At 45.7% G+C, this 12017-nt stretch overlaps 1 protein-coding gene across 2 annotated transcripts in view; it reads left to right on the forward strand.

The window, feature by feature from the left end:
• The first annotated feature begins 8127 nt into the window (after positions 1–8127).
• Positions 8128–12017, forward strand: part of USP31 (ubiquitin specific peptidase 31) — an 81816-nt gene continuing 77926 nt past the window's right edge. For both annotated transcript variants that reach the window (XR_015154635.1, XM_086375326.1), the window contains exon 1: positions 8128–8897. Coding sequence is in view for 1 of the 2 variants with exons in the window: in XM_086375326.1 (XP_086231452.1) it covers positions 8274–8897 (624 nt within the window). In the remaining variant the exon portion in view is untranslated. The remainder of the gene's footprint in view (positions 8898–12017) is intronic.

A 12017-nucleotide genomic window follows, 5' to 3' on the forward strand; every position in this document is an offset into this window, starting at 1 on the left:
GGAGAAGACTCCTGAGAGTCCCTTGGAGATCCAACCAATCCATTCTGAAGGAGATCAGCCCTGGGATTTCCTTTTTTTTTTTTTTTTACATTTTATTTTATTTTTAAACTTTACATAATTGTATTAGTTTTGCCAAATATCAAAATGAATCCGCCACAGGTATACACGTGTTCCCCATCCTGAACCCTCCTCCCTCCTCCCTCCCCATACCATTCCTCTGGGTCGTCCCAGTGCACTAGCCCCAAGCATCCAGTATCGTGCATCGAACCTGGACTGGCAACTCATTTCATACATGATATTTTACACGTTTCAATGCCATTCTCCCAAATCTTCCCACCCTCTCCCTCTCCCACAGAGTCCATAAGACTGTTGTATACATCAGTATCTCTTTTGCTGTCTCGTACACAGGGTTATTGTTACCATCTTTCTAAATTCCATATATATGCGTTAGTATACTGTATTGGTGTTTTTCTTTCTGGCTTACTTCACTCTGTATAATAGGCTCCAGTTTCATCCACCTCATTAGAACTGATTCAAATGCATTCTTTTTAATGGCTGAGTAAGACTCCATTGTGTATATGTACCACAGCTTTCTTATCCATTCATCTGCTGATGGACATCTAGGTTGCTTCCATGTCCTGGCTATTATAAACAGTGCTGCGATGAACACTGGGGTACACGTGTCTCTTTCCCTTCTGGTTTCCTCAGTGTGTACGCCCAGCAGTGGGATTGCTGGATCATAAGGCAGTTCTATCTCCAGTTTTTTAAGGAATCTCCACACTGTTCTCCATAGTGGCTGTACTAGTTTGCATTCCCACCAACAGTGTAAGAGTGTTCCCTTTTCTCCACACCCTCTCCAGCATTTATTGCTTGTAGACTTTTGGATCGCAGCCATTCTGACTGGTGTGAAATGGTACCTCATAGTGGTTTTGATTTGCATTTCTCTGATAATGAGTGATGTTGAGCATCTTTTCATGTGTTTGTTAGCCATCTGTATGTCTTCTTTGGAGAAATGTCTATTTAGTTCTTTGGCCCATTTTTTGATTGGGTCATTTATTTTTCTGGAGTTGAGCTGTAGGAGTTGCTTGTATATTTTTGAGATTAGTTGTTTGTCAGTTGCTTCATTTGCTATTATTTTCTCCCATTCTGAAGGCTGTCTTTTCACCTTGCTAATAGTTTCTTTTGATGTGCAGAAGCTTTTAAGATTAATTAGGTCCCATTTGTTTATTTTTGCTTTTATTTCCAATATTCTGGGAGGTGGGTCATAGAGGATCCTGCTGTGATGTATGTCGAAGAGTGTTTTGCCTACATTCTCCTCTAGGAGTTTTATAGTTTCTGGTCTTACATTTAGATCTTTAATCCATTTTGAGTTTATTTTTGTGTATGGTGTTAGAAAGTGTTCTAGTTTCATTCTTTTACAAGTGGTTGACCAGATTTCCCAGCACCACTTGTTAAAGAGATTGTCTTTAATCCATTGTATATTCTTGCCTCCTTTGTCAAAGATAAGGGGTCCATATGTGCGTGGATTTATCTCTGGGCTTTCTATTTTGTTCCATTGATCTATATTTCTGTCTTTGTGCCAGTACCATACTGTCTTGATAACTGTGGCTTTCTAGTAGAGCCTGAAGTCAGGTAGGTTGATTCCTCCAGTTCCATTCTTCTTTCTCAAGATCGCTTTGGTTATTCGAGGTTTTTTGTATTTCCATACAAATTGTGAAATTATTTGTTCTAGCTCTGTGAAGAATACTGTTGGTAGCTTGATAGGGATTGCATTGAATCTATAAATTGCTTTGGGTAGTATACTCATTTTCACCAGCCCTGGGATTTCTTTGGAAGGAATGATGCTAAAGCTGAAACTCCAGTACTTTGGCCACCTCATGCGAAGAGTTGACTCATTGGAAAAGACTCTGATGCTGGGAGGGATTGGGGGCAAGAGGAGAAGGGGACAACAGAGGATGAGATGGCTGGATGGCATCACTGACTCGATGGACGTGAGTCTGAGTGAACTCTGGGAGTTGGTGATGGACAGGGAGGCCTGGCGTGCTGCGGTTCATGGGGTCGCAAAGAGTTGGACACGACTGAGTGACTGATATGATCTGATCTTTCCCAGCTGAGCCACCAGGAAAGCCCAAGAATACTGGAGTGGGTAGCCTATCCCTTCTCCAGCAGATCTTCCTGACCCAGGAATTGAACCAGGGTCTCCTGCATTGCAGGCAGATTCTTTACCAACTGAGCTACCAGGGAAGCCCCTCTTTTTTAAGTTAGCTGAAAGTAGTTTGTATTGTTTGCTACTAAGAACTTTTGATGGGTATACAGGTCAAAGGTAAAAACAGCATATGCTCATTTCTGTGGATGCCCAGAGGCATTTGGTAAGCTTCAAGACCCATTTCTGATAATAACTTTTTCTGAAGTAGAAATAAATGGATACCACTTTAATGCAATAAATAATATATATCTCAAACCAAAAGCAAGCATCATGCTTAATGGTGAAGCATAATGTCAGGAACAATGCAGGCTTTCCCACTCTCATTGCTATTACTTAACAGAGTTCTAGAAGGGCAATTAGACAAGAGAAAGGAAAAGATGAGGTACAAATATTTTAAAGGAAGAGGCCAGGTTATTATTTCATGCACTGATATGAATTCCTGAAAAGCCCAAGAGAATCAGTTGAAAATTATCAGAAACAACTAAAGTACATCAAGATGGATGGTTACAAAAATAATTTTTCCCTAGAGATGAAAAGCAGAAAATATAATGGCACAAAAATATCCTATTCATAATAGCAACAAACAGGTACAAACTTCTTAATGTTATGCAAACCTATGGAAGGAAACTAGTACTCTGAGAGCCCTTGTCTAGCTTCTAAAAGATATATTTTATTCTCAGGAAAGATGATAAATATTATGATAATGTCAATTTCCCTCTAAATTAACCTATATAAATTAACCCCCCAAATAATTACATTCATTTGAGAGAATAAGTGAACAAACAATAAAATACTAGGAGATATTACCCTACCAAATATTTCAATACATTCTGTATCTATATTATCATGGAATATAAAGACACCTCAACAAGAAGAGAATTTTAAAAATTTAAATGCACTGGGTCTCCGTCATGGTATGTGAGATTTTTTTTTTAGTTGCAGCAGGCAAATGCTTAGTGAGGCATGTGAGATCTAGTTCCCTGACTGGGAATTGAACCTGCATTGGGAGCATGGAGGCTTAGCCACTGGACCACTAAGGATGTCCTGAGAAGAGAATTTTTTTAAAACCCTACATGTATGTGGAGTTTGACATGTGATAAAAAGTGATATTTCAAAGATCATAAAAAAAAAAATGGTACTTGGACAACTGGCTAGCCATGTGGGTGGGAGAAAAGGCAAGATCCTTACCTCATTTCTTATACAAAAATAAATTCCAGATGGAGCCAACATTAAAACTAAGAAAAAGGAAAAAAATAGAAACCGTAAAGTACTAAATGAAAACACAGATGAGTAATCTTTTGATTTTAGTGTTCCTAAGCATGTAAAAAACTTAGACATCTTTAGAGCAATAACTGATCAATCTAACTTAGATAAGGTAATTTAAACTCACTATTTGATATAAAAACACTGCAAAGATGGTAAAAGATAAATAACCAAACGAAATTGCATAGACTAAGGAATAACTCATATACAAAGGGCTTTCACTAATGACTATTTATTAAAACACCAAAGAAAAATAGGCAAAAAATGCATCCAGGTAAATCACAGCAGCAAAAATACAAATTGCTGATAAAAAGGCGCAACTACTCATTTTTTGGTTGCAAACAATGGAAGCTGATAATGGTTAGTTTCAGCAAGGAAGAAATTTATAGGAAGCCTATCAGCTTAGCTTACAGAATCAACAGAACTGGAGAAACAGGCTTGGGCAGAAATGCAGGGAGGCAGATTCCAGTAAGAACTTGCCACTAGAGCAGTCAGCTGGACACTCACCGCCACCATTCCAGGCACTGCCACCACCAGATCTTTTGTAGACTATAGAGCCGCTGCTGCTGCTGCTGCTAAGTCGCTTCAGTCGTGTCCAACTCTGCGATCCCATAGACAGCAGCCCACCAGGCTCCCCCGTCCCTGGGATTCTCCAGGCAAGAACACTGGAGTGGGTTGCCATTTCCCTCTCCAATGCGTGAAAGTGAAAAGTGAAAGTGAAGTCGCTCAGTCGTGTCTGATTCTTAGCGACCCCATGGGGTGCAGCCTATCAGGCTCCTCTATCCATGGGATTTTCCAGGCAAGAGTACTGGAGTGGGGTGTCACTGCCTTCTCCAAAGGAGGTGCTATGGTTCCCTAATTTCTTCAAAGCACATGACAGCCATGGGATTCCAAGTGGTCGGACAAGCAAGGAGAACCAAAAGGAGGGCCCAGGCAAAGTGTCGCATTTTGCCCAAGAATGCAGTATAAAGAAGGGGGGCAGGTGGTACACTTCCTCTGGTCTTTGACTACTCTCCGTTTTATACACTGAAAAAAAGAACTCGTTAGTACTCACAGTCTGCTAGGCATGCATGGCAGTAAAGGAAGGAATGATGTTCCGGAAAGCAACTCTCAGGACAGTCACGTGGACAAAGTTCATTGGTGGAGAAGGCCAATGGTTGTTTGCAGCAATCCAGTCTGGACCAATTCCGGAGCTGTCTTGGGTATGAATTCTCCAGCTCTATTTAAAGTAGCTCAGTGTCTCAGTTTGGGTTCCCCTTAGATTAGAGCCTGAGACAAAGACCTGGGTGCAAATAGTCTGTTTGGGAGCTGATTCCGGAAGCAGGACTGTGAGATTAGGAAGAGCGAGACGGGGAAGTAAACAAATCCAGAAAAGGGAGCCTCACGGAACCAGCTAATATGGAGGACAATTGGGCTCAATCTTGCTGGAGACTCTGAAGAACTCTGTTGGATGCACCCCACAGCTGCCCATTCAGAGGACAGGAGGCGGGGGTGTTTTCCCACCAGCAGGTAGTTCCCACTGGTTGAAGGTTGCCCCTGCTCAGGGGAAGAAGGCTTATTAATTCAACTCCACCTTGCGAGTTCCCTGGCTTTAGGGAGACCTCTCAAGCAGACAAACAAAGGAACAGCAGGTGTCTGAAGTGTGGTGGTTGGGGGGTGTGTGTGTGTGTGTGTGTGTGTATGTGTGTGTGTGTGCTGTCACATGGCAATGACTTACACAGTTTATAGCTGTGGCTGAAATTAGAGCTGGGCTCAGGGCATAAGATGTGAGGGATGAAAAGCTGTTGCTATGCTCAGTTTCATTCTAAAGCAGTTTATTCATTCAACCAAACATTTATTAGAACCATGGTCAGTGCTGGGTTATCTATGGTCAATAAAACAGAGCTAGTCCCTGCCTTAAAAGCTGACAGTCTTTTGCAAATTTTGAGCAAGTGTGATTTGTGCTATGCACGTGAGTTCAAAATGGAGATGTACTTTAAAATAAAAAACCAAAGCAGCAGCATAGGGAAGTAACCTAACTTCCAAGTTAGATTGACATCTACAGAGACCAAAACACCAAGACCACTCCCATATACTAGAAACAAGCAAGCAAGCAAACAAACCTTCAACATACTGGCCGAATATTGTGATACAATGCTGTCAAACTGCTTGAAATTCCACCACAAGCTACTTCCCCCCTCATTTTTGGTCCCTCCCTGGTTTGAGGGCTATTGTGTTCACACTTTAGTATGAAGGATCAGACTGCTTTCTTCCTGATGTCCAGATGAGCTCAAGATGCAGTGGGAATGGAGGTGATTTGGGGACTAGGGGGACTAGTGCGAAGAACCCACTGAGTGTCACTATAAGAGTCCTGCTTAATACTAGTGGGAGGTCAGAGGCAAAAGCCATTTACTCCAAAACATGGTGTAAGGTGGGATTTAGGTTTTACGAAGGGGACAGGCTCTCCTTTTCCTGATTTCTCCCTTCTGCAGTAACCAGGACTCGGGCGAAGAGTTAGCAAAGAGGAGAATCTACAGAGGTCATAAACCAGTGTACTGGGCATCACAAAGATGTACTTTTTTTTTTGCATTGTTTTTTTCCTTTATATATATATATATTTTTTAAGTAAAAAAACAATCTACATAGAAAATGGACAAGACACATGGAAACATTTCACCCAGGATGGCAAATAGGCACCTGAAAAGATATTCAGCAGTACCAGGTAGGAGGACAATGAGATACACACCTATTACAACAGTTAAAAGGAAAAACAGTGACGGTACCAAATACAGGCAAGAATGTGGAGAAACTTGTTCTCATATATTGCTGGTGGGCAGGTAAAAGGGTACAGTCACTCTGGAAAAAAAGCTAAATATACACTTATTATGTGATCCAGCAAATGCATTCCTGGATATTATCCCAGAGAAATGAAAACAAGTGTTCACACAAAAACCTGTGTATGATTATTCATAGCACTATTATTCAGTTCAGTCACTCAGTCGTGTCTGACTCTTTGGGACCACAAGAACTGCAGCACGCCAGGCTTCCCTGTCTATCACTGACTCCTGGAGCTTGCTCAAACCCACCTCCATCAAGTCAGTGATGTCATCCAACCATCTCATCCTCTGTCGTCCCTGTCGCCTCCTGCCTTCAATCTTTCCCAGCATCAGGGTCTTTTCCAGTGAGTCAGTTCTTTGCATCAGGTGGCCAAAGGATTGGAGTTCAGCATCAGTCCTTCCAATGAATGCTTAGGACTGATTTCCTTTAGGATTGACAGGTTTGATTTCCTTGCTGTCCAAGGGACTCTCAAGCGTCTTCTCCAACACCACAGTTCTAAAGCATCAATTCCTTGGTGCTCAGCTTTCTTTATAGTCCAACTCTCACATCCATACATGACTACTAGAAAAATCATAGCTTTGACTAGATGGTCCTTTGTTGGCAAAGTAATGACTCTGCTTTTTTTTTTTTAAATTTTAAAAGTAGACTTTTCACCTTCCTTTAAAGAATCATATGATCTGAGCCCTCATTTCTGCATGGAAACAACTGGCTGGAGGTGAGTGGCAGTCACCCCTTTAGAAGGATGTTGATTTGCAATTTGCCAGTGTCCCCACCGTTTCTTATATTCTCTCCAACACTGAGTTAAGTCACTTAAAGTAGTAATGGTCAATATGATGATTGAAACGCCAAAATTCTTTACTCACTGATATGCCCTTCTGATATTTGTGTCTGTGACCTTTTGTTTAGAGGTCAAGTCTAGGGGCTTTGGAACATACTTGGGTTTGAAATGGGTTAAGACTCTACCAAACTCAAAGGGGACAACAGAGGATGAGATGGTTGGATGGCAACACCATCCAACCAATGGACATGAATTTGAGCAACTCCGGGAGATAATGAAGGACAGGGAAGTCTGGTCCCTTTTGCAGTTCATGGGGTCACATAGAGTCAGGCACGACTTACTGACTGAACAACAACAACAATCTCAAAGCAACTGAATGGAAGATTGAAGGAGATACTGCACTGCTTAGCACAATGCTTGTAACAGCAGCTACTCTCAGCACCCACTAATAAGAGAGCAAGCAGAAACCGTGTTAGCTTCACAGGTCGTACTCCCAGTGTCTAGCACGGTGCCTGGCATATAGAGCTCAACGGGGTCTGGGAAGAAAGGTAAGTGGCGCCGTAAGACATGCCTGCCGAAAGGTGTTAGGCTCTGCGATGGCGTTCGAGGGGCATGCAGACGGTCGGGGTCCCTCGGGAGCCGGGCGGGGCTGGCTTGCCCAGGATCCGCCAGGACCATGTCCATCAGCTCTTTCAGGATCTAGTTAAGAAGCGGCATTCTCATCCATCCACTTTCCCAAGGCCTTCACCATCACAGCAGCCAAGACCGAGACCCGCCCCGAGGGTCCACCACGCTGAGCGAGCCGAGCGCTCCCCGGCGGCGCCTGGACCTTGCCCACACTAGACATGGCCTCTCTCGGGCTTCATGCAGAAGGACCGCGCCCGGAGCCGCCAGTCATTGCATTTGACTGAGGAGGCAGCTCCGTTCCCTCAGTCAACATGGCGGCCGCAGCGGCTTCAGCGCAGGGCGGGCAGCGCTGGAGGCGGGTCACGTGAGCGGCCCAGCTGGGCGGATCTCGCGCGCACCCGCCCGCCCCGCCGGCCGCGGCTGGCTAGCTGGCTCGCTGGCTTGCTCGGCGGCGCTCTGAGGTGTGTGGGGCATCGAGTCCCCCGGCCCGGTGAGGCGCGGCGCGGCGGGATGCGGCGGCGGCCGTGGCGGGGCCGCGGGCCGGGCGGGCGGGCGCGGTGATGAGCGTCGGCGGCCACCGCCATGTCCAAGGTAACGGCGCCCGGGCCCGGGCCGCCGGCGGCGGCGGCGGGCGGGAAGGAGAAGCGCTCCTTCAGCAAGCGGCTGTTCCGGAGCGGCCGCGCGGGCGGCAGCGGCGGCGCCGGGGGCCCCGGGCCGGCCGCGCCCTCCTCGCCCTCGTCGGCGCGCTCGGTGGGCAGCTTCATGAGCCGCGTCCTCAAGACGCTGTCCACGCTCTCGCACCTTAGCTCAGAGGGCGCCGCCCCGGACCGCGGTGGCCTCCGCAGCTGCTTCCCGCCCGGGCCGGCCGCCGCGCCCACGCCGCCGCCGCCGTGCCCGCCGCCTCCCGCCTCGCCCGCTCCGCCCGCCTGCGCCGCGGAGCCGGTGCCCGGGGTGGCGGGGCTCCGGAACCACGGCAACACGTGCTTCATGAACGCCACGCTGCAGTGTCTCAGCAACACGGAGCTCTTCGCCGAGTACCTGGCGCTCGGCCAGTACCGGGCGGGGCGGCCCGAGCCCTCGCCTGACCCCGAGCAGCCCGCGGGCCGCGGCGAGCAGGGCCAGGGCGAGGTCACCGAGCAGCTGGCGCACCTGGTGCGGGCCCTCTGGACCTTGGAGTACACCCCGCAGCACAGCCGCGACTTCAAGGTGAGCCCTTGGGCAGCCGCCCGCCCAGGGCTTCCTTCCCCGCTTCCGTCGCGGCCGAAGGACTGATGATCTGGGTGCCTAAAGAAAGAGGGGTGGGCGCGAGTCCGGGCATATGGTGTGGATTGCAAGGAGAGCCGTTCACTCATTGATTCATCGCGCATTTAAGGGCTTGCTGCGTGCGGTGGGCCCAGGGGAAGGATGGAACAATGGGCAAGACCGTCCGGTTTCCTGGGAATTTATATTCTTGGGGATGGGAATGTTGAGCTTGGGTTCAGATAGATCCTTGTTTTGCCACTTTCAAGCGGTTGACCTCGGGCAGGTTTCTCAGCCTCTCTGGGCCACAGTTTTCTGCTCTGGTACCTACTTCATAGATGGTCGTGAGCGGCTTACAAGTTGGTATGTTGGGTTGTGAGCTGCTTACAAGTTGGTTTGTTGGGTTGAACCCTATGAAGTTACCCATTGTTGACCGTTCTGTCTTACAGATTGGCAGTTTTATAGGGTTCAACCTGGTACGTAAAGTGTTTCCATTGTGTGTAGTACTATGAGTGCTGCCATTATTATTTTTATTATTAAAAAGTTTTATTATTAATAAGTTAACGAGGTAATGTCAGATAGTGGTTTGAAGGAGGTACAAGCTGGCGATGTGACTCATGTGCTGGCGGGGTACATTACATGGGAAGGGGAAAGGATTAGGGCGACTTCTAGGAGGAAGTGACTTTCTGAGACTTGAGTAACCACAGGGAGAGCCCTCCTTGAGGAGCTCCGGGGAGAGCCGTTCCCAGGAGTAAGGAAAGTGCGGACGTCCTGAGATGGGAAAGAACTTGGTGCACTTGATCGAGAGGGTAGCTCTGGGATGGGCGCACTCTTTCTGTAAAGGGCTGCATAGCAAGTGTTTTAGGCTCTGCTGGTCAAAATGCAAAATCAGGGATAGGAGGTAGTTACTTATATAACAACAGAAAACCCATTTCTACTCTTTTTTTTTTTAACTGCCTAAAATAAAAAAAACATGATAATTGAATACAGTATTTTGTGATACAGCTCTACCAAGGAAAAGAATGGGACTTTTTTTTTTTTTTCCCGGAGAGGACAATGATTAGCTTAATTGGAGTTCAAAATTAATGTTCCCTGTCATCAAATTGATTGCAAATATTCATCTCTACAAACTATTCTTCGCTCGTGGGCTGTACAGAAACAGGCAGTGGGCTCGATGTGGCCCTTGGATCTTTTGGGTGCGTGAGACCCGAGAGCAGAGTGAGTGGAGGGCTGGGGCCAGATGGTGTAGGATCATTTAGGCTGTAATAGGAAATGGATTCTTATTCTAAGCAAAAGGGAAAGATGATTTGGGATTGTTGGGATGATTTGGGATTCAGGTGAGAAACGGATGTAAATAGAAGGAAAGCACACAGTAAGAAAGTTAATTCCTTTTCTGTTCTCTTTCTTTTTTGATCATGCCAAAGAGAAAGTCTCAGCTTGGTGATAGCACGTCTTTAACAGTTCTTGCTCACTCCCCCATCCTTTTTTTTTTTTTTTAAATAACAGAACAAGCTTCCAGTTTAAAGACTTGAGTAGGCAACAGTAGCTAGAATTGAATATGTTTTCATTGGATTTGTTTTACATTTGTCTTCTATTTATGGCAGATGGTACTGGCTTTCCGTTGGTGCTATGAAGTTTCTTTCTAAAATACATCTATTTAAGCAAATGATTTGATTAAAATATAAAAGGGTCCGCTATCTAAGGAATCAGCTCTTGGTTGAGGACCTACTTTCTTGCTTTGGAACAACACTCTCCTCCTCTTTTAATACATTTTACTTACATTTTATTTATGTTTCTCTACCCTGTTTTACTTAAAAAAAGTGGTCGCTATTTGATCTTGGAAATTTGAATGGAAATACTTGACAGGGATAGGGACTGGAAAAAAAAGAGATTCATGTCAGAGATCTCAAAATAAGAAAATAGGAGGGAACGCCAGCCCACCAGCTACTATCAGTCTTTTTCTTTTTGCATGTGCCTGAAAGTAGCCACAGCAGTTGCCAACTTTGCAAGGTCATGGCCCAGTGTCTTAAATTTGGTTTTCTATTCCAAAATGTGAAAATCAACTTATACAGCGTTTTTGTATGTGAACATTTTCATTGCTTTTTAAGAGGTTGTGTTCACTTTTTTATCCATTAAGAAGCGATCACAGAAATGGGTCAATAATTCTGGAAAAGTATGCTTTGGCAAAGTTGAACAGATTCTTAGAGACCCTATTTTAAAAAAATGTAATCTTCTGAGCCCGTAGTAGATTTCACTTTGCATGCATTCATTCTCCTCCGTCTTTTGAAGGTTTATTCAGTGAGTTAGGAATGCGTTTAGCCTAGAAAGAGCGAACCCCAATGAGGGTTCCTTAAGCAGTGTGTGCTGTGCTTAGTTGCTCAGTTGTATCTGGCTCTTTGCTACCCCATGGACTACAGCCTGCCAGGCTTCCTTGTCTATCAGCACCTCCCGGAGCTTGCACAAACTCATGTGTCCATGGGGATTCTCCAGACAAGAATACTAGAGTGGGTTGCCATACCCACGTCTAGGGTATCTTCCCAACCCAGGGATTGAACCCAGGTCTCCCGCATTACAGGCGAATTCTTGACCGTCTGAGTCACCAGGCAAGCCCAAGAATACTGGAGTGGTTAGCCTATCCCTTCTCCAGGGGATCTTCCCGACCTAGAAATCGAACCAGGGTCTCCTGCATTGCAGGTGGATTCTTAACCAATTGAGCTACCAGGGAAGCCCTTGCCTTACGCAATAAAGATGCTGAATTAGCTCACCTGTGAAGTCTAGAGCTAGGTGGTTCTCAGGTGGTGCAGTGACTTTATGGGCCCACTTAGAACCCAGACTGCTTCTGTGTTTCCATTCTGTTGTTCTTACTGGCTGTTTTTCCTTAATGTTTGTCACCTCAGGGCATTCTACCCAGGCAAGGCAGGAAGTCATTAGGGAAATAAAAGTTCCTCCAGAAGCCCCCTCCACAGGCTTCTGCTGACATCTCATTAACTATAATCATGTTGCTTGACTGCCCCTGGCTGCCATGGAGGCAGGAAGGTGGAATGTGATTTTCCTGGCTTAATAGAAGAGAGGAGTAAAGGAGGGGGT

Source organism: Bos grunniens, chromosome 25, assembly GCF_055505025.1.
Source record: "Bos grunniens cultivar Pamir isolate PY7600 chromosome 25, Bosgru_T2T1.0, whole genome shotgun sequence".
Classification (NCBI taxonomy): domain Eukaryota; kingdom Metazoa; phylum Chordata; class Mammalia; order Artiodactyla; family Bovidae; genus Bos; species Bos grunniens.